This window comes from Myripristis murdjan, chromosome 1, assembly GCF_902150065.1.
Source record: "Myripristis murdjan chromosome 1, fMyrMur1.1, whole genome shotgun sequence".
Lineage (NCBI taxonomy): Eukaryota > Metazoa > Chordata > Actinopteri > Holocentriformes > Holocentridae > Myripristis > Myripristis murdjan.
In genome coordinates, this window is record NC_043980.1 from 17528128 (window position 1) to 17551457 (window position 23330).

At 41.7% G+C, this 23330-nt stretch overlaps 2 protein-coding genes across 3 annotated transcripts; one reads left to right on the plus strand and one right to left on the minus strand.

The window, feature by feature from the left end:
• Positions 1 to 1085: 1085 nt before the first annotated feature.
• On the minus strand, positions 1086 to 8838 carry ppp2r2ca (protein phosphatase 2, regulatory subunit B, gamma a). Of its 2 annotated transcripts, none has more exons than XM_030075363.1 (9): positions 8458 to 8838; positions 7676 to 7773; positions 7276 to 7459; positions 6531 to 6643; positions 6044 to 6221; positions 4582 to 4746; positions 3892 to 4061; positions 3328 to 3419; positions 1086 to 2888 (listed from the first exon to the last, which is right to left on the minus strand). In XM_030075363.1, the coding sequence occupies exons 1-9, from the start codon at positions 8519 to 8521 to the stop codon at positions 2639 to 2641; spliced, it is 1314 nt and encodes a 437-aa protein (XP_029931223.1). In that variant the 5' UTR covers positions 8522 to 8838; the 3' UTR covers positions 1086 to 2638. The 2 variants fall into 2 exon arrangements, with proteins under 2 accessions (XP_029931223.1, XP_029931144.1); XM_030075284.1 differs by having other exon boundaries at positions 1086 to 2936.
• A 1943-nt stretch (positions 8839 to 10781) lies between these two features.
• pde5aa (phosphodiesterase 5A, cGMP-specific, a) lies at positions 10782 to 22930 on the plus strand. Its single transcript, XM_030074932.1, has 20 exons — positions 10782 to 11185; positions 11941 to 12622; positions 13487 to 13576; positions 13809 to 13889; positions 14621 to 14710; positions 14875 to 15027; positions 15128 to 15195; positions 15412 to 15560; positions 16060 to 16235; positions 16622 to 16672; positions 17368 to 17514; positions 18632 to 18760; positions 19921 to 20015; positions 20285 to 20372; positions 20643 to 20743; positions 20872 to 20949; positions 21062 to 21125; positions 21260 to 21334; positions 21519 to 21602; positions 21866 to 22930. The coding sequence occupies exons 1-20, from the start codon at positions 10905 to 10907 to the stop codon at positions 22007 to 22009; spliced, it is 2826 nt and encodes a 941-aa protein (XP_029930792.1). The 5' UTR covers positions 10782 to 10904; the 3' UTR covers positions 22010 to 22930.
• Positions 22931 to 23330: the final 400 nt, after the last annotated feature.

The window sequence follows — 23330 nt, forward strand, 5'->3', positions numbered from 1 at the left end:
CAATAAGGGTTAATCAAAAACATTGCCTCCTTTTTAAGGGACACAATATAGAAAAAGATAGATATAAAAGTAACAAACACAATCTTTTTTCAGATTTCATATTGTTTTATTAATGCACATTCCTTTCATTCACCTCATTTGAGCTATCCATTTTTGTGTTGTTAGATTTGTCTTTCTCAAAGTATGATAGATATACACGCTAGTAGCATTGGATAATGGCAACATGCTGCTGCTGTGCTCCTGAACACAGTTCCTCTCACTGGTTGTATGTGGTGGTGGTTATGATGTGATTACAACTGATCTAATCTACTGCCTCACCACTGAAGGACAGAGTCCTGAAAGTTGTATGCTTTGGTACCTTGTATGACTATGGAAACCATTTTCTTGTGAGTTGCCATTGTCATGCGGTGCTTTTGTCATTAGCTCTATCTTCGTTGACTGACGGTCATGGTGATTTTATAACTGATTTTGCCGTGTTGTATACTTTGCAGAACCAATCAGTGCCAGACTGTGGCTGCATTCAACAACACTTGCGAACAATGAAGACTAAAGCGGAAACAGAGGGGTTGTCCATAGGAGAGCCCTCCTGCCTACAACCTGCAGTGAAACTGTGCATGTGAACATTGTGTTTGAAACCAATAGAGGTGAAAAAGATAGGAGACAGCAGTCAAGTTGAACAGAGATGAGCATGGATATAGAAAGACATAGAATTAGAAGTAACACTACGTTTCTTGGGGTTTAAGGTTTGCAGAATGAATCGTGGTTCCTCCATGTGGTAGAATTTTTGTACAATTTAGAGACAGTGTGAAGGAACTTGATATACTTTGCATGTCTGCACTGATTCTCTTAATCCACCTGTTATACATACAGACCATTTATAAAGAGTTTATCAATTTGGAGCAAGGGCCAAGGTCACTTGAAAACGAAGCACTTTACTGTAAACAATCATATCTTCAACATGTTAGTTCCCCAGTTCAAACCAATACAGATGTCATCTTAATGCTGTACATCCTAGGCTTTCAGTGTCACCTTCAGAGTAGGATATGGCACTGTGAGGTGTATAATGACATTAAGAACTTGTGATATGACGAATTCACATGACATTACTGTTTTAATGTTAAAGACATTGTCAGCAGCAATGTTCCTACTGAGCTATTGCACTGAAGATTCCCTGTACCACACCTTCAAGACACTGGACACAACCCTAATCACTGAATTTCATTAGCTGAATCAGGAGCCTCATTTATGAAAAGAGATTTGGATTCCATCTTTGACTTGATTATTAGGTAATTTCACAAAATGTGCTTGTGCATTGTAAAATTAACTTATAATACGGGTTCATTTTTATATTATTTCATATGAAGCACATTTATGCCTGTATTGCATTCAATCACCAAGCGATCTCAATTTGGCTCAACACTTACATGTTATGCCGCCCAATTAGCATTCTATGTCCTGTAGGCACAATTTAGAAAAGTAAGAGGCCTAAATACAGTGAGTAAAAATCAGTACTGGCCTAACGTATACAATAAAGGAATAAGTGTTTGTTTGTGCACAACTCACAAGCCAGCAATACTTGTCCACAACTCTTCCATAAATGAGGTCCAAGGTTTGTTTGCAGTATACTAGACAAAGAGTATCTTATACCCTTTAACTCTCTGGAACCAAAAACTGGTGCAGGTAAAAAAAAAAAAAAAAAAAAATCATGTAGTATTTACAGTTAACAGGAAGTGTGTATACATTTATGAACAGGAGCTCATGTTTTGGAGCAGGGAAACTCCTGCACTATATTTTGCAAGTGCTATTATTGCAAGGTGAATAGGGCAAAGATTATGGGTAATTTATGCGTGCATTCTCCAAGAGCACTGCTCCAAAGGAGAAATAGTAACATGGTTCAGATAGTGTTGTCATCCAACAGAGAAAAAGCTTCAGGATGTTGTGGAGAGTTGCACAATAAGACCACTCCTAATACTCTGCAATTGTGAAAAATGCTATATTTAGATGCACTGTCTGGTAAAGTCACTGTGCAAGTGGAGACACTGTCCAGTCCGCTCAGGATAGTCATCCCAGGCATTAATGTTTTATAGTGTTGGTCAAACCCTCTTCATCACTACCGAACACATGTCCTCCATTTTATGCCAAAAGGTACCAAACCACATCATTGAGGACTGCAGTATTGTGTGGTCAAGGGCAATGAGACATCACAGATGGAGAGGTGTCCCTGCATCTCTATACTGACCCTACTGTGGACCAGCAATACAAGCATCCTCAAAAAATGTGAGTAGAGCGGAACCAAAAGCATGGCATGATGGATACCGGACTGCAAGAGTCAAGAGTGCACCTAAGTGTTGAGACACTCTTTAGGATAGCCACTGTTAAATCAAATATATTTGTCCATCTTGTAGATCTCATCTTTCATCCAATCCATTATTGTCATGACACTGACGGCGTGTCTCCATATGTGTGCGAAACAGCATTGATGTGTGTAAATATCTTGAAATTTACACACTGTCAGATCCCTCTCCCTACGCCACTGGAAACACATCCAAATATATTTGAGTCACCCTTTGTGTCTTTGTGACAGCTTGATGAAGGCAGTGTGCGTCTGTCTCTGCCACAATCTATGTCCCCATCCGTGTCACTGTGTCTGTGTCTCGGGGTTGACACGATCCTGAAAGATATACAAGTTGTTGGTGGCTGCTATGGCGATGATGTTCTCCGCTGGGTGCCAGGCCATGTGCAGGATTTTCTTGGTGAAGTCCAAGCTATCTACGCCCACGTCTCCACGGCGACGCTTGCCACCAGTATAGACCCGTCGCGTCCGCAACACAGCCCGAGGCTTGCTGCTCTCTCGCCATGCCTCCAGGGTCACACCTCGCCCTGTCTCCCTGTCAAACATCCGGAAGAAGCTGTTGTACGCCCCCGTCATGATCACGCTGAGGAGAGGAGAGGAGAGGAGAGGAGAGGAGGGACATAATGGGGAGAGGATGTTACATTTAGGACGCAAAGGAGATTATACAAATATGGAGAGTATAATATAGTGTAACAGAGTGTGATGTCAGAGGAAGGACAGGGAGAAATGGAGGGAAGGTTAAGGGAAGGGTGAGGAGGCGGAAAAGAGGAAAAAAATGATGGCAAGGGGAGTGATTTGACATCTGCAAAGCTTGTCTCCAGGATTGATTTAAATGTCGGATAAAGGCAGAGGCAGGGGATTGAAGGACACACTGCAAGAACAAACACTCACACAGTCCTCTGTTTCACACACACCCAAGCACACCTTTTTCTCTCCCTCTTTCTCCCCACGATCTTTCTCCCACAGCAACTTACCTGTCTGAGCTGTTCCAAACACACTCAAACTTGTCAAAGATGCAGTCATTCTCATAGAGAGAACACAGTTTACTCCTCAGATACTCATGGACCTGGGGATGAGGTGGACAGACAACCAGATTTTTTAAGGTTGATTCACTCCCTGCAGGACATCAAGTACAATGGCTTGAAGAGAATATCAACTGCAAAAAAGTGCTAGGGTTCAGATTCTGGTTCACTATTACATTACTCCCAATATCTTTCTTGTTATGTAGACAACACATGCAGCTGTTGTCTGCAAGCAAGACTAACAACCTATTGCATCAGTTTCATACAAGGTAGTACTACCACTTGATGGACCTACACCATTCAAAAGACAGTTTTCTGAAATAGGATTAACAGGCATAGATATAATTTGAAAAGCCCATGGTATAACGAACACAAGTAAAAGGTCCAGATTTAACTTTTAACCAACACAGGTCATATGGTATGGCCATAAAGGAACCAACACAGGTAAAATACCCCTAGATATGATTTAGTGGACCTATAATGTAACCCTCACAGGACGTGGATGTGCCATCTGACCTGGTAAGTCTCCACTGGGCCCTTGTCCATGTTTAGGTCCCACACCTTGGCGGTGAGGTAGTCCCTGGTCAGCAGGTAGCGCCCACTGTGGCTGAATTTGGTATCTGACACGGAGGAAATGATCTCTGAGAAGAAGGACCGGCTCCCTGGATCCTCAGGTTCCTCAAACACTAGACAAACAGAGAGGACTCATTTATGTCAGTGATTACCATAATGAAGCTACTGCCAATGTGCATCCTTAATAACAGGATATAAACAGATACACTTCCAGCTTTTACTTTAACCCTTTCACACATAGCGGTCACTACAGTGGACAGATAAAAAGACAGTTTTTTTTTTTTCAGTCTTTTTTTTTCTTAAATGCAATGGTTTCTATGGCGCAATTGCATATCAGCTGTTAGAGTGCTCTCTGCTGCTCCCCTCCATTGAGGTTTATGCAGAGACTGTCAGTTCTTGATGCTGATAACATTAATACTAGTAGAATGACATGGTAATACCAGTCCTGCATCCTGAAAGAAGTATGGAGACTCACAGAAATTTTCATGCCCTAAGAAGTGTAAAAACACATAAGAAAAAAATCTGGACTCAGGCTTTCATGATGCATGCATGAAAGGGTTAAAGACGCTCAAAATGAGACTGCATTGTTATGTAATATATGTAGGTATAATGCATTGTCCACAATTTGCTCACATTTGGCGTGCTTGTCACAGAGCGCGGAGGCTCTCATGTCACAGAGGCGCAGTGTGCCCTTGCTGCTGCTGTACACAAACAGGTGGCAGTGCTGAGGGTGGAACTCTGCTGCTGTGATCACCTCCGTCAGGTCCTCCATGTTGGCTGGCTTGATGTCCACAATGTCTGGGAGAAAGGGCAGTCAGGGACCATACACCATACATCAAGCAACTGTGCACCCATGCATTCACTCCAACAAGGATCACAGCTGGGAGGTGGCAGGTGCTTTTCATTTTTTATATGAATGTTTCATTTCTCTGCTGCATATGTTTTCCATGTTCACATCTCAATTGCCAATGACACCCAAAAATGCCCCACCCCACCCCCAAATCCACAAACTCTGCTCGTCTCTCTGTTTCTATTTGCAGTAGTCCTGTGAGGTTCAGAAGACAGTGTACTGCTGTGAGTGAATTATTTAAGCTGTTCTTCCATAGATGTTTCTCTGATTTTCTAGGTCAGCCTCCATTTAAATGGGAAATCACCCAGCGCACTCCGTCCGACATGCTACACTCTGTGCTGGATACACACTCAGTACACCGACAGTACACAGCAGTCTCAACTAAACATACACACATACATGGTCATATGTGTGTTTACATTAAATAGAGATTAAAGATTAATTCTGATGAGCAGGGATGTAAAATATATTTCCAGAGTTGGAATAACACATGATTGGTATGTTTGAAGTGCCAAGGCCAAGATTTAGATGTGTTTTTGCTGTTTACAGTAGTTCACTGCAATATTGACTGATACAACTAACAAGTACAAAATATGCACTCCAAAACAAACTGTACACTGTATAGTCTATATTGCTCTGCTTCAGTGAAGTGTGGTTTATGTGTTGCTGAGCCCATGCAGGTTTTAACAGTGTATGTGTTTTTGTACTCAGGTTATGCAGGTTTAGTGTGCCATTGTTTAAGGGGGATCTTTCCAAATTTCCATATTTTTTGGAAAATATGTCATTGTAATTGCTCTAATAAGGAATCAGTGTGCTTCAAGTTATGCTGAAAATTATTTAAGGTTCAGCTACAATTTCCTCAGTCATCTTTGTTTATGTGTCAAAAAATGCTTATCTAACAAGCTTATAAGCAAATAGTATTTTCTTACAAATACATTTCGGGGAAATTAGCTGCGAAAACACATGATCAATAAACCTGTCACTGTAACAAAAGATAGCCTTAAAGCTCTGCTTTGTGCTTTCATCTGGTGCTGTTTTGGGAGTTACATCCCTTGTGAAATATGAGAAATCTCCTCTAGAAGACAAGTGAGTTACAAAGCAAAATCAGAGAAAAAAAGAAAAGCAGTACAGTTGCCACCACTCATAAGCGCTATTCTTTTCAAAATCATGGAGGGAATCGTGTGTGGGATACTTTAATAAACAAAACTAAACCAAATGCCAACTTCACAATGTAGGGAAGGATACTGAAGCTGCGGTCAGTGATGCCCAGGTGCCACATGTTAATGCGGAGGTCATCAGCAGACAGGTAGGTCTCCCCATCGCTGTTGACTGAGATGGAATTGACATGGTAGGTGTGTCCATTAGCGAACACACGTCTGGGACGGACCTCTACCATCAGATCCGTGGGTTTCAGCACCGGGACCTGAGATGGAGAGATGGAGGGAGAATGAAAAGATTTCAGGAAGGAAGGAAGAAAGAGAGAGAGAGAGAACAGGGAGGAAATATGGTGAGAGACAGATTGCAGATGACATTGAAAGAGAGGAATCTATAGCAACACGAGAAAGATGAAAAGGAGGCTAATCAGACGGGGTGAAAGTCAGCGATGAGAAGAGATGGAGAGGACAAAGGCGCTTCAACCTGATACATATTTGACTGAACAAAAACAGTGTGTGTGTGTGTGTGTGTGTGGGCATACATGCATGTGAGTAAGCCATTGAGTGTGTGTGTGTACCTGCAAAGAGGTGACGGTAGAGATGTCCTTGATCCGTCCCTCCTCATCTTTCAGGTTGTATCCCTCTGGTCTCTTGTCTCTCTCACTCACCTTCCACAGTTTAATGGTCTTATCTGTGACAGGCAGAGCAGTTAGCAGATCATAAAAAGTGTTTGCACTTACAATAGTTGCAGACAACCTACAGACAAGCGGTTACAAAAGCAGTAAGTACAGGGGAGGACTGATAATGACTGATTGTCTCACAAAGACAATTATCACAGGCAATGCAGATGAGAATTTAATGCATTGTAGTTGGAAATTGAGGACACAATATGTAAATTGGGAGACAACAAAATATCTTTTATAAGTATAATGTTGGCAACAATTCTAAATAAAATAACCTATCTACACTGCCTCAAAATGGACATTATTGCCATATAATTCTCATGTCAACTGGTTGAGGAACTTCAAGACATATGATCAGAAGTGACAGTGATACAAGGACAGTAATATGATAAAAGTGCATTAGGAATTTGTGTTTATAATGACTTGGTGGTGGCAGAGCACAGTCATTGCACCCCTGAGTGAGACTCAAAAATTAACTTGGTTTTAATGTTATATCAGTAAAAAATTCATCCATATTTAAGGTTGATATCTCATGGCACAAACTGGACACACATCTGCTCTTTGCGTTTTTAAAAACTAGATTTCAGGATCATCTTTTGTTAGACATGTAGATTAATGTAAATGTTAGTAGCGTTCTCACCATTGGTGGAGAGGAGGAAGTGTGCTGCATTCTGCTGTGGCAGCCATTTGATTTTGTTGATTTTCTCTTCTATCTCCAGACTCTTCAGGTAGTCGAAGTCCGGCTCATGGCTCTGGAACGTGCTGTAGACGTTATACTCCCCAGAGTCCCCTGTCTCCCCTGTCTCCTCTGACTCCCCTTTAGACTTTACAGCACAAATAGTGAGGAAAAACAGCTTTGAATGTGTCTTAAAATTATGCAAAAAATATGAACTCATACAAGGTGATAATACAATGATGCAATGCAGTAGGTATAGGGCCTAAATGCTGACAATAACATATATGCATATTTTTGTTATTCCAGGTGTAAAAAGGGTGATTGTGTCAAGTCTGACAAAGTGAAACATCAATCCATGACTGACCTTAGTCTCTCTCTGAAAGATGACCACTCGGCCCCCCTTATCCCCTGTGGCCAACAGGTCCCCTGTCTGGTTAAACTCCACTGTAGAGATGACATCAGCTAGGAGGAGGATAGAAGAATCGATAGGAATTAAGGGACATAAATGGTTTAAAAAATATATATGTAGAGTCACATGTAAAAATGAAAGGGAGAGAGACAAAGTGATGACAAAACAGAGAAATAGAAAATCGGCACAGGAAAAGAGAGGGAGAGAATGGATAAACACTAGGAAATGTAGGGGGACAAGGGAATGAAACAGAGAGTAGCAGATCAATACAAAGTATCTCTTTCAGTAAAACCGGAATAACTCTTACTCATGATGTTTGGGCCTGATATAGATATGCACTCCATGGGATAGGAAGAAAAGCAACAACAATCCTTTCTGCTGTTAAAACTCCTTGGACTCCATATTACAAATCAAACACTTGGCTTGATCAAAGGAACTGATCAATTAGCGAATAACACAGTATATTTCCCAAACATGGAAATGTGATTTCAGTGTTGCTTCCTATCATTGTTGGGAAAAGTTTTGGCCACTTCAAGAGAAAATCTGAATTTTAAAGCAGGATGAATGGATTACTCTTACTGAGTACTCATCAAGCAATGGAGTGAATCATCTCATCTTCTATTTCTTATACCCAGCAGCCGAGGGAAAACACAGCCATGAAGCTGAATCATTCCATCATGCTATCATGTTATTTGATGCCACTGAGACAGCAGCAATAATACATGGAGTTATTCTACCTTCGGTGACGTAGTCTCGCAGGAAGCTGTGGTTGATTTTGGGACTCTCAGCGTCCTCGCCCATCTGAAGCTGAGGGAGGGTGACCCGCCAGCGCGCCCGTCCTGAGGGGAAGGGTCCAATCCGTGCTTTCTCTCCCCACCCAGGCTTCGCCCATGCTGCTGGGGCCTAGCGGAGCGGCCTATAGCAAGGCATCCTGGGATACCAGCCGGCCAGAGGGAAATTTGTGGAGAGGAGAGGGACACAGTGATACCGAGGGAGGAGAGAGAGGCAGGGAGAGAAAGGGGTAAGAGAGGATAACAGGGTTGGGAGAGGATAAAGGGATGCAGGAGGATACGGAGAAAAGAGGTGGAGTGGAGAGGAGGGGGACAGGGAGAGAGAGATGGAAAGACTGGTAGGGGAAAAGAGGGATGGAAGGGAAAGAAGAGGGTGGTGATTACATACACTGACAGCACATACCGACAGCACGCGAAAAGTGTGACCTCGGTTAAACATTCACACACACACACTCACACACACACACGTGTGCAGGCACATGGCCTAGTCGGCGCTAGCAAATTCTAGGACTCGGGAGTGAAGAAAAACAACAGACAGGTCCATCAATCTGCAAGAGCATATCAGATACGGAGCGAAATAGAGAATATCAGTCCTTGTGTATGCATAGGGAAATAATTACAGCATGTACAGGATGTCAGTGTGATAATATCCACTGCAGTATTCCCCCTGTGTAGCTCCAGTACTAGTAAATGTTCCCAGGGTGTGGTAGTCCTCTCTGCCTAGTTCCCAGATCCTTACTGTTTCTTTCTCCATCTCTCTCTCTCTCTCTCTGTCTCTCTCTCTCTCGCACACACACACACACACACACATACATACACACAAACACATTCACACATTTCTCAAATAGATAGTCCTTGACGAGGAGCAGAGGAGAACGCGATGTCTTGCCTGTGCTGCAGGAGGGAGGGAGAGAGGCCTCAGCACACCTACCAGTCTGCCTGCTGCTGCTGCTGCTGCTGGTATCGCTGCTGGTGTGTATATGTCCTCTGCTGCAGTGTGCCTGAGCAGGCGTGAATGTCTGTCAGAGGGAGAGAGAAAGGGAAGAAAAGAGAGAGTAAGGGTGGTTGTGAGAGGAGGATAGGCAAAGAAGGAGAGAAAGAGAGAGAGAGAGAGAGAGAAAGGGATAACAAGGAGGATGGAGGTCTGCTGCCTGCTGATACTGTGGAACTGATTCTGTGCAGCATCCACTGTGTCATGGCAGCCTCCTCCTGGATCAGCCAATCACAGCACAGCTGTCACTGATAGATCCGCCTACTGCAGGTGATGATTAGGAAGAGCCCAGCAGAGGGAGCAGTCACACAGTTAGGAAAAACAGACACTATTGAAGTTACAAAAAAAGGTGTATACACACACACACACACACACACACACACACAACTTGGAATAAAATAAATATAAATATAAACTACAAACACATACACTTGGGTGACACATTCATGGTTGCTCTGTGGTTACTGCTGTCTCAGGTGCATGCACATGTGCAACAGCACTATCTGGCGGCTAGAGGCTGAAGGTGGCTGTAAATTTAAACTTGTACTTTGGTTTAAGACATTTTTATTAGTCACATTTCCACAGCAAAGCCAAGTGAAGCTTACCAGGGCCAGATTTAGCATTAACTATAATTCTGGAAACACACTTCAATTTATAAATAATATGGTAAATCTGACACTGAGGAAATCCTAAAATGGGTCATGGCAATAGCTTAGTATAGGAAAAACCAGTATAACCTGAATAAAGCTCATATAAATTATGAGAGAACACAATTCAGTGACACTGTTTTGGGATTATCTTTGTAGGGCTATTTTGCTTTTTGTTATTCTAGGCTATTAATACAGTCTTAGCAGCGATTATGAATTTGACACTGTGACATATTTTATTTCCGCCCTGTGACTGACCGTTTGAGTTTCTTAAGTGTTTAAATTAAATTTGTGACAAGTCCTAACACTGGTTGTCAGAGTCATACAGCATCACGTTAATTTAACAGGTTAACCTCACAGTTAATTGGGTGGTTCTCAGAATGTTACAACTTAAAAACAATAGTTTTTAAACAGAGTCATTTTCTTTCACTTGGCCACTGTTAATTTGTAGATGATAGGTGTTGGCCTATTGAAGTCACATGTTTTAATTACAAAACTGGGCAAGCCTGGGTTTCGACCACACGCTTATTATCCTCTAATGAAGTCTTAATCGGTTCCCTTTAAAAGTCAGAGTGGTGCCTGACCGGCTAAATAAAGGCTTTAGGATTACCTGGGCACAATCCTTCCCGCTCTACAGACACCTCTCCCGTTCTCTGTCATATCACTGGAGGTTGTGTCTGGTGTTTCTCAGAGATAACTCAGTGGGCGCCACACTGAGTTCAGTCGACCTATTTTCGCATTACTTGAGCGGAGGGATGCCCTGCCTCTACTCCGAAGCGCTGGAGTGCATGGAGTCGGGCAGAGCGACCCCCGAAGCTTCTCCTGTGTCGAGGACAGGGGAGTCTCTCCGCAGGGCCACGGTGACACACCCGTCGATGGTTAAAGGCATCGGCTGGTTCTTCTCGCCGCTGTTCAGCCCCCGCTCCAGGACGCACTGCCGGAGGTTTGAGGACGGCATGGGCAGCGACCAGGTGGAGGCATGGCTGGATGACCACTCCGACTTCACACGGCCGTACTTCTCACGCAGGGCTTCAGCGTAAGAAATTTTCCATCTTAAATAATACTCATATTCAGCTGTTGCTTTTGAACTTATAATAAATAAACAACTGATGTAGCATGTCACTGCAGAAAAGCTGCAGTTTCAGGACCGGACGTAGGACCCTAGATTCACTGGGACGGGATGAGCCTGAATTTGAAGAAAAGGGGAAAAAAAAGTGGTAGACGGAAAGTTAAAATGGAAAAAAGAGATATAGATCCCCGTTATAGGACACTTGAATAAAAATGTGCACTATGTGGCATATGTTTATGTTAGGTTACTGTAGATCTAGACTAGCGGTTTTCAAAAGTTTCAAACCCCTTGGGCCATTGAGCAGTTTCCAGGGGGTCTCCTCAGTAAAATGAAGAATATGCGTAGTTTAATTTTTCTAGAATTTAATGAACTGGCAATTGCTATGATACAAAAAAAGAACACTATAAAAAGTCTTGATTAGTAATCGCACCACTTTGAAACTATGTGTCAGTGTTCAAGCATCAGGCATAACATCTGAACAGCTCAGCACAAACTAATATATATATATTCATGTCATGGAGATCCACGTCTTAAACAAAGTCAGCTTGGGGGTTCTGAGCATGAAAAAGTTTGAAAGCCTCTGGTGACACAGCTTTTGGAACATTATTGTACAGGGCTATACACATAAAATGCCTTTTTAAGCTTTCTCATTCTTACTTTTTCCACAAAAACATTTCCATTTACAATCTAGAATGTAATTTCTGTCTGTGCTGTAATTTCAGAGCCAGTGGTCCACAGGTGGAGGTGTCTCAGCAGCCTCCCCATCCTCCCAGGAGCAACTCTGACCACTCTGACATCCCCTTGACTGCTCATTATCGCAGGGGCTCCTCCCCGCTGACCAGCTCAAACCAGTGCATCTCAACTCCCACTAAAGTCAGACGTGAACTCCAGACCTCCATTGTCATTGCTCCTGACTGGATGGACCGCCTAAGTCCAGATACTCTGGGTAGTCACTCCCCTTGCTCTCCCCGTTCTTCCAACTCTCCACTATCACCTTGCTCCACTGTTTCTCCTTCACTTTCTGCCACTTGCCTGTGCTCAGCCCGTTCTCCCCAGACCAAACACTCCTCATCAAAGATGACTGCAGCCTGTGGGAAAGGTGAGGGCTGCCCGTGGATGACAGGGCTCCTGAGAGGAGGTCTCAGATGGGTGGGCTCTGTCGCAGAGCTCTGCCAGGGGGCTCTCCTGCATGCTGGGGAGCTGGTGGCACCGGAAAGCTGCTCCCTCTCTCTGGTAAAGAAAGATCGAGGGGGAGGGAGAACCCTGGAGGAGGTTGCTGTTCTGACAATGTTTGGGCACATGAAAGACGACCACCCATGCAGCCAGGCATATCTGGGACTGGTGAAGGGCATCATGGAATATGTACTGGCTACGGGCTCTCCAGTGAATATAGATGCAGATCAGGTAAATCGTTTGCTACAGCTGTCCCATCCACATGACTCTGCATTGTGTAGCAAGCTCTGGGGCATACACAGGCCTTTGCAAATGCCCTGTGTTAAACTCAGATTGTCAATACATTCCAGGGCACAGGTGGAAATAGTTTATCTGAGGATTGAGTGATGCATGTTAAACAACTCATCTCCCTCCCTCTGTTTTTCCTGAAGTTCTTTTATTAGATAAGATTGTCATGGGTATGGGAGGAGTGAGGGAATCCCTAATGACGTACTCTCAGCCTTTAATCCTTTTAGAGACTTCTGCCACTGATTAACCTCTGATTATCAGGACAGTGATGTTCATTTTGATACAGTGTGTTTCCCTCTTACACACATACACACACGCATACACACACACACCGAAGGAAATAGGAGATAGAGTTAGAGAGACCTTGTGGCACACTAAACTGCTTAGAGGTGCCACTCACTCCACCCTGTCCTGTTCTCACCACCTGTGTGATTAGGAATCAGTGCTAACCTCCTGGCAGACTTGGACACCAGGTAATCCCCAGTCAGTGTGTGGGCAGGCTCTAATATCTTGTGAGCAGGTGATGTTGCTGAAGAGCCCAGGTATTCCTTGCCTGCTTTAACAGATTCAAATGAATAGTTTCCCTATAAGTAGTTGGTTTAGCCCAGGAATTTGAGTACAGTCAAATATACTGAAGTCTGTTGCTGCCTAGTTATTTACATAAAGAGATTTTAATGTGCACAATGTGATCAAAGTAGTACAGAAACATACTATCTGTTTCTGTAATGTATAAGTAAATGTCCTTAAGGTTGGTGTGATGCATAATATTCGAGTGTCAAGTTCTCTGTAATCTGTTTGCCTTCTCAGGACCACAGATTTGATGTTGGAGATAATCAGTCATCAGGCTTTAAACTCAGAAGTGTCTTGAGTATGCCCATCAAGAACCACAGGGAAGAGGTAACATGCATTATGATTTATCATGTTACATGATAATGTGTAACAGCTCTTGTGCCACACAGCCAGGCTTGTCACCTGGCCCTCATATTCAGTGCTAGTGAATTTAGTGTTTTCTGTGCATACATTAATCACTGTTTAATAAATGTAATCATATGGCACTTTTAATGGGAACAGTGTTGATGTTGCACAGATTTTAAAACAATGCAATGACATGTTTTGTTTCTGTAACCAGGTGCTAGGCGTCATGGTAATGATCAACAAGAGAAATGGCAGTGAGGGAACAGCCACTCTATTTACTGACCTGGATGAGAAGGTGAGGGTTGTTGGGGGCAAAATTATCATCATTAACGAAAACTGATGAAATAATGAAAACTAGATGTGAAAAAACATCTTCATTACGAGAAATAAAAATGAAAATGAGGCTTTACAAAAGAAAAATGACTAACTGAAACTGTATTGTGTGTTTAATATATTAATTAAAATAAACTAAAATTACAGACAAAATGTCTTTAGATTTTGTTCTTGTCAGTTTATTTGGTCATTCACGTGTCCTAAGTGAATACATTTGTTAAAATGGTATGATGCTTTGTTGAGTTTGTATTACACAATACATTTTCTGTCCTTTTTTAATCTAATCCATGACAAATACTCCATGTTGGAAAAAGTCTAAAATTAACACTGAAGCTAATAAAAACTAAACTAGCAAACTTGCTTTAATGAATCAAGAGTAATCTGAAATTGAATGCAAAAAGTCAAACTTAAATTAAAATAGAAACTAAATTTAAAAAAAAAATAAAAACACTGATAATGCCCCTTTTATTTCTTAGTAGAGCAACAAAATGGCTTGTCATGTCATATAGTGTAACAGTACTATGACTTTGAAACATGTAAGTAACTATATCCAACTGTCTATCTGCCTGATCAATGTCAAATGTGACCATATATGAAATACATTAACCCATAACATGAATAATGATGTTTGCTGGATGACAAATGGCTGTCTGCTAGAGATGAATATATGTTTTTTTTACCTGATTTGACCAGGTGCTTGCCAATCATATGGACATATTGGGAATGGTTCTGGATAATGCCCTACTGTACGAGAGCTCTAGGCAGGAGGCCAAACGAAGTCAGGTAACACTACTGTCACATTTTCAGTGTCATATTGAATATTCATGTGTGCGTACTGGAGTTCAATAAAATCTTTCAGGATATAGAGAACTGACATTATAAGACAGAGTTTGTTCAACTTGCTGCACTAACACCAAGTATCGTGTGTGTGTTTGTGTGTGTGTCAGGCCTTGATAGAGATGGCACATGTGTTGTCAGAGGAGAATCACTCCTTTGAAGTTCTTCTGAGTAAGATGTCTGCCACCATCATGCCCTTCACACATGCTCAGTACTGCACCATCTTCATCACCAAGGATAAATACACAGTAGTGGGGGATCAGGTGTGCTATCCTATTGGTTGCTTGTTTATATTTTGTTTATTTTTGTTAAGAAATCTATGCATCTAATCCTTCTAAACTTATTTCTGTCCCTTTAATTCAGGATGTGTTTTCCCGGGTGATCCACACGGAGTGTGAGGAGCTTGGTCCAACCTGCCAGATCTACAGAAGGTTCTGCCTGTTCACTGCTAGACAGATGGAGTCCATATATGATTCCTTATATAAATATGTTCTCTCACTGCCAAAAGCAGCATTGATGGATTAAGCATTCCCTGTTTGTAATTATCAAGAATATGTCTTGTCTTGCCTGCTACTTTACCAAATGACATGTCCTTTATTCAGCACCAGAGGTAAATGGCCCTGTAGCATTTGTGTATTTGATTTCAGGGAGCATGACATCAGCAATATTGACTCAGCATATGCCCTTCGAACTCTGGTTACTATGGAAACACTTAATATGTCAGACAGCTCTCCAGAATCAACGAGGAGCCTGATCTGCTGCCCTGTCAGAAATGCAAGATCTGAAAAGGTCATCGGTAAGTCATTCAGATGGTGATGGTCTTTTCATGGTTTTTCTTTATGTATGGTGACTACAGGTTCATGATAACATAACATTGGTTTCAGTATCAAAATGCCATTTACACATTTCATATTATAAACTCCGAATTGGCCTCCTGTATGGCCTCCAAATAGATGAAAATGTCATGTTTGAAGCTTCCAGCTGCTGTACACTTGCCTTCTCTAAGCTACAGCATTACAGGCTTACAAATTTTGCAGAATAGACAAAAATGTCACCATCTGGTCTGCAATCCAGGATTACCAGGAAAAGGAAGTCCTTTATTTGCTAGTAGTGTGATTAAGAGTATTAGACAATTTAAAGTCCTGCATCTTCTACCTAAATCCATACAGCTGTTCTTCCCTGCTTTTTGTCAGACAGATATGAAATGACACATAGACTAAAGATGGGGCATCTATTAAAAGCTCATACTTATACTATTTTACTGTCCTCTTTCCCTTTCTTTCTTGTCAATTCAGCTGTGTGCCAGTTGATGAACAAGCAGAGCAGAGACTCTGAGGAGATGGAGGCCTTTAACAGATATGATGAGCGCCTCCTAGAGGACCTGGCAGTGTATTGCAGCCTGGCACTGCAGTATGTTCAGACTGTTCAGATCACTGAGAAACGGAGGGCCAGCATAGAGGTCACACAGGAGGTAGGGAAACTACCCTGCCCTACTAGTATTGCTCACAACAGCAAAAAGAAGCCCCACCAAATCACACATAAAACTATCTTTGTGGATACATTGCTCTAAGAGTAAGTGGGAGAATATCTTGTGTTTTTATGTTTTGGGTGAACTTTAAGCTGAGCAACATTGTTGCTGTTATTGTTGCTGTATTCAATTTGCCCAAAGAGAACGATGACCTGGATAAATGAGAATATCCATAGACATTGTTGCTGTTTCATATACAGAATAATGGCTGGGTATCAGGTGAAACCCCTCTGCTCTATTTTGCAAAATGTGTGTGTGTGTGTGTGTGTGTGTGTGTGTGTGTGTTTGTGTGTGTGTGTGTGTGTGTGTGTTCATCCCTTTCGCTGCAGGTTCTTGCCTACCACATCACTGCAACAGAGGAGGAAGTACAGGCATTGCAGGTGATCAGTTACATTCCCGACCTCCCTATATCCTTTCATCATTTTCCAGTGCCTTCTCCCTCCACAGCTCTTCACATATCTGTTGCCTCATCAGAGTGCAAAATTATAGCATGTAGATTGATGATCAGCAGTCGCTCCAAGGTAAAGGGCTTCCCCAGCCACCTTCTCATCACTCACCCTCCCTCGCCATACAGTGCATCTCTGCCCATCTCTCTTTCCTGCAGTTCCTGTAACAACCCACCGCTTTTCCAGTACATTTCTTTCCTTTACACGGTGAGCTTTTTTTTTTTTTTTTTTTGTCATCTCAGGGCGGGGGAGTGGAATCACTGTCGGTTTTATTTCTACTGATCAGATTAACTGGCTGTAATGCTAACAGTGGACTATTACTCCTTGGGCAAAGCTCTTGATTAGCCGCTATCACTGCCTGTGGGTGGCAAAGGTGATAGTGACCTCCTTAGCCATGTGAGAGCTAGATCTCTTCTCTGAACATTTGCTGTTATTAAGTGGAAGCCGCACAAAAACAATAAAAGTATCCTCATTTTTGTGCGTACATTGGACTGTAAATGCCTGTGTGCCTGTGTGTTGTCCTACTAAACTTGGTAGGAATTCACATCAAATTCATACATACACATGTTTGGGGTTGGTGTTCGTGTGCTGCAATATTCCAGTGGCATTTCTGTCCTTTTTATTTTCAGGAGGCCACCATTCCCACTGCTGAATCACTGAACATCCTAGACTTCCACTTCTCTGATGTTGGCCTCGCAGAGGAGCTCACCACACAGGCCACCGTTCGCATGTTTCTGGACCTCAATCTGGTGCAGGATTTCAGCATCGACTACAGGGTAAGGGATCTGGTACTAAGTATACTTTACAGCAATGGTAGTCTTTCCAGTACAGAAGAGTAGCACTGTTGTAAATCACATTTAACGAGTAAATGTGGAAAGAGTTTAATGCCAGGCCACCGGCAAAGGCTATTTTAATTGCAGTTTTAATTTTTGCATGAAGTGGAATGTGTCACACTCACATGGAACTACCACGAATAGTACCTGTGCCCTCCGATATTATTGGATCGAATGTTTACTCAATTGCACTCTAAAATCCCTAGCCGTAAATTGTCTCACACTTTCTTTGAGAACCAGAAGGATGTTGTCCTGTGGCTACATGTTGTCAGTAAACATTAATAGTGACCAACTGGAATGCAGAAGTTAAGCTACAGTTCTTTGCAATGGCAACGATTCGCATAAAAATGGCCACCGATCTGACCATCCTCCTACGCTGATTTAAATAAGACAGTCTGTGCTACTCCAATTCACATTCTGTGGAGAAAAAACACTTCCCACTTATACCTTGCACAGTCTGTCCACCTGGATAGTGTCTGTGTGACGAAGTTTCCAGTCTGCCACAGTTTTCCCTGTGTCCGAGCATCCCAATACAGTGAGATTGGACGGGTAACAGCAATAGCTCTTTCCAAAAACAATGACGGAAATGGAGGAAACTCAATTGAAATTATAGTTAAAAGTTAAAGTCAATAATGATGACATTCAGTTTCGAGTTTTTCATTGGATTACAAATGCTGCATTACATGTTGTTTTTATTTTTATCCTTTTATTATTATTTTTTGATTCAGCACTCCAGTATGAGCATGACCATTTCAAATTTGTGCAAATCTGAATACGAATTAGATGACCCAGACTGAATGTATAATTCACTCTCTAGATGTTCACAGGCAAACCCACCAGTAAATATGCACGAGTTAGAAAGTGTTATTCAGCTAAGCATTAGAAATTACAAAAGGAGTCCAGCTGGAACAAGTACTTGCCAGTTATGAGCGGCTGACATTTTGACTCATGTTCTTCCTCATGCCAATATAACTGATTAATCCTAATTTAATTGATCATTATTCTGTGCCCAACCCTGCCTTTCTCCATATCTCCGTCTTCACTCACCGCCCTCCTCTAGAATCTGTGCCAGTGGGTGCTGAGCGTCAAACGTGGTTACAGGAACAATGTACCTTATCACAACTGGAGTCATGGGCTGAGCACTGCTCAAGCCATGTTTTCTATGCTCATGGCCACAGACCAGTTCCAGGTTAGTGTGTGTGTGTGTGTGTGTGTGTGTGTGTGTGTGTGTGTGCATGTGTAAAAAACATTTTAAGATGTATAAGCGAAGTCTTAATCAATTTAAAAGGTCAGTGAGTAAATCAAAATTTTACCACTATATTATATCCAAAGACAACAGTGGAAAGATTTTGAAGACAAATTATGTGTCAGAATTGTCCTCAAAATTGCAGCCCATCAGATTTATTTTTGTGTGTGTGTTGACTTTCATTTAACCTGCACTTATTTTCATATTGGTGGAGGAAGTGGGTGTGTAAAATTGTGAAAAGTCCTTAATCTAGCATATGATGTTGATATGATTGATTTAAATGCTCTGTTAGAGTGGTATGAAAGGGTTATTATTGTTTTTTTTTTTTTTTTTTTTGTATGTTCTCTTGAAAAGTAACAATAGTGTGAGTGTGTGTAGAGGGAGGTTGACCAAAAGAAGGGAGGAGTCATTCAGGGATTGCAGGGTTATTCTCGTGCAGAACACTTTTAATTATTTGGAAGAGGATTAGTTTAGACCTTCATAAAACCTCTTAACTGCTTTCCACAGGGATCACAGACACCATCCTAATAACTCTCCATTTCTGTAACCCCTGTCTTTTTCATTTGAGCTTTTGTTCCCACTTTGTCTTGATTTGCTCTAACTACATACGATACGGTGGTCTGAAACACCGTTCCTCCTGTTTGATTTTCTGTATTTTTCACATTGAATTTGGTCAGATTGTGCTTTGATTTGTAGTAGTTTGCTTAGTGTGTCTGAAAGGAAAAAAAATGTCCTGTGATTGTTGGTTTTTAACTAATTTGTACAAGTGTGCAAAGTGATCAAATACATCATCTTTAAGTGTGAAAAGGTTATCAACCCCTCCACTGATTGTCATCTCAATTGAAGGAAGATTTGAAGGAAGACCAAGACCGTTGAAATAATAATCCGGTCTTATTCTGGTCAACCCTGCCCTACACAAATCTGACTAATTCTTCCCAGATGCACTCTAATTTTCCTCCAAAATTAGAAATCACTACAATACATCTTAATGTACTGAAGTCTGTTTACCTGTATATATGTTGAATATCTTTATCAGATGTTGGTGGTATTTGATTCAAGTTGCTTGGGATGTCTCACTCACTCTTTCTCTCTCATGCTTTCAGGCAATCTTTTCTCGGCTGGAGATCTTAGCTTTGATGATTGCCACGCTGAATCATGATCTCGACCACAGAGGTGTTAGTAATTCCTACATAGAAAGGTAATTAACTGGGGCTCCCCAGTAGCTCACCTGGTAGGGCGCTTACCGTGTATCAAGGTTAACTCTTTGCTGCAGTGGCTCAGAGTCTCACTTTTCTCTGTCTCACTTTTGTCATCCAGTTCCATCCAGTCACCTCCAGTTCCAAAGCTTTAGGATAATAAATTTCACTCTCTCTCTCTACATTTTGCCTTTACTTCACTTTCAACACCCAAACTGCTCTCTCCCTCTCTCCCTCCCCCTCTCTGTCTCTCTCTCTCTCCCTCCCTCAGGAGTCATCAGCCATTAGCTCAGTTGTACAGCCACTCTTCACTTGAGAACCACCATTACAACTTCTGCCTCTTCCTCCTCAACAACTCAGTGAGACATCATCCATCCATCCATCCATCCATCCATCCATTCATCCATCATATTTCAGTCAACCAATATTGTGTTCCTGCCACCCACTTGTATATCCATCTGTTTACCAAATTCATCCTCGAGTCCAATGTTTGCATCCAGTCATTGCACTCAGTTGCCCTCCATACCTACCCACTAATTTATATCATCTCTCCACTGCTCCACAGGTTATGCCATTATACTCTCTCCCTCTCTCTCACTCTCTCACCCTCTCTCTCTCCCTCTACCCAGGGAAGTCAAATCCTCAGTGGTCTCTCTAAAGAGGATTACAGAGCTGTGCTGTCCATGATCAAAAGAGCTATCCTTGCCACTGACCTGACCATCCATGTGGAGTATGTTATACACAATATGACAAAACGATCAAAGTAACTTGATGGCTTGATGCACCTTTAGGTGAATGTCAGAGTAAGTGAGTGCTTCTTAAACTCTGATTTCCTTGTTTTTGTGCCTTATTTTTTAGGAGAAGAGCTGAGTTTTTTTCTCTTGTGAGGAAAGGTAGAGTCAGCTGGAAGACTGAGAAGCAAAGAGATCTACTGAGGTGAGCATGATGGTAGGACCGGGAGCAGTGCTTTAAATTGTATTTGAACTTTTTAATCACATTGACATCTGCAGACAGCGGTCAGTTTATGTATTACTCGCCCCACTCGCAGGTCAATGCTGATGACAGCTAGTGACCTCTGTGCCATCACAAAGCCTTGGCCTGAGCAAAAAAGGGTAGGCTTCACACACTGGTTTTCATTTCAGCATGTACCTTATATGCAGACCGATTCATTCACTCATCTAATCCCTCAATCATGAAAATGTGAACATATTTACACCACAGTCTTAACCTGACTCTCTACCAAAAGATTGCCAACCTGGTTGCCATGGAGTTCTTTGCACAAGGAGATAAAGAAAAAGAGGAGTTCAATATCAAACCCATTGTAAGTCCTGCTGGCAAGTTTATGCATAATTATTACTGGACTGATAGGCTCAATATTACAAGAGCAGTTTTATTTCACGTAGAACAGATTTGATTATGTTTATGCACATAAGATGTATGGAGAAGTCATCTGTTCTCCTGTCAAACAGTACTGTCCCGACTGAAATTCACTCTCTGTCCACCAGGATGTTATGAACAGAGAAAACAGCACTCGACTGCCACACATGCAAGTTGAGTACATTGATGAGATCTGTCACCCACTCTACAAGGTGTGTGTAGCATGTGTGTGTGTGTCTCTATATATCTTTAGGAGGAACAGAAGAAGAATAAGGTCTTTTTTGCAGTTTTCCTCTCTCTCTATAATTTACATTTTGCCTTCACTTTCAACACCCAAAACTGCTCTCTCTCTCTCTCTCTCTCTCTCTCTCTCTCTCTCTCTCTCCCTCTCTCTCTCTCTCTCTCTCTCTCTCTCTCTTTTTCTCTGTGTGTGTGTGTGTGTGTGTGTGTGTGTTATTCTATCTGTCTCTCTCAGGCTCTATCAGGATTGTCTGACAGCTGTTCACCTCTACTGATCGGTTGTGAGAAAAACAGAGAGAACTGGCTACGGCTTGCTAAGGAAGGAGGAGAAGAAAGTGAAAACAATGGTGAAAATGTGAACAAAAATTTAAAAGAATGATGAAAAGAGAGCTGGGAGCAGGATGGACAGAGGACAACTTGATACCATCGCTGTGTGGCGGCTTTGGAGACAAAGAGCAGAAAAGAGTGCTTAGAAGGAAAAAATGTGTTTTTTTTTCTTTCGCCCGAAGCTTTCCACATTCTTGCCACATCTCTTGCATGCATCTTGATTAAATACATGCATACTTTACGCACATGAGAGAGTTTACTGCCAAGTGCCCAGCTGTATCAGTGGGGTATCTAATAAAACTTGATGCTGCAGTTAGCATGTTCGGTCTAAATGCTGTTGACAATGTCAAATCTCACACTGGTAATGTTGATGTTTTTCTCTCTTTTACAAAGGATTGAAGCTGCAAAAATCTGGAAAATTAATTTAAAGATTTCCATATTTTGTCTGCATTATCAGCATTGTATAAGCACAGAGCTTATTGTAGTCTAAAATTGCTGTTACAATAAATGGGAACAATCAGGGACCTCCTTCTTGATCCAGTTTAGTGTTGAGATTAGTGTATGGTGTTTTGGGGGGTTTTTTTAGAGACAACTACACTTGATGCATCTGTCAAATTCAGCTGTACCGTTCATTCTATCATTATAAACCTTTTTATGCCTTATTTATCTAGGAAAAATCAACTGGACAGGTTTGCTCCTTTCCAGCAACACCCACATTCAGAATTCACACATATATTCTCACCTGAAAGCTGCCAAATACAGTTATCTACATGCAGTCTTTGACTGTGAAATATCTTATTTGTTATTCTTTTTTGACATTGGATCAGTGCTGTTTCTCAGCTTTTGTAAAAGTATGGGGAAAATCAACAGGAGCATGGAGAAGTGACATACTATATTGAAAATAGTGATGAAGTAATGGCAACTAAAATATTCTGTGGATTTATTATGTAAATAAATTGTGGAAGCAAAAGAAGTCGTAGCCACTTGTCAAATTATGTTAGAGATCATTCTTTTTGAAATGCAACATATGTCGTGCACAACTGTCAGACTTTAAAGAATGATGAAAAAGTTGTATACCTGTATATAGTTTTATACTTATACCTACAGTTGTATATCAGACCCTCGGTCTTTGTTTTTGTTTTTAGTGGAGGAAGACAAAATTAAAGCTTGGAGCAGTTTGAAGCATGTTTACAATAGACACTGACTCATAACGAGAATAAGTCCCATTTCAAGTCCGACTCTCAACTCATCCTTGATATCAGGAAAATCCCACCTGTGTATAACTGCCATAATTAATGTGAGACAGAAGTTTCACATCACCCCTTAGAACCAGTCATGTTCACAAAGCCTTATTAGTTTACAATTAAAAAAAA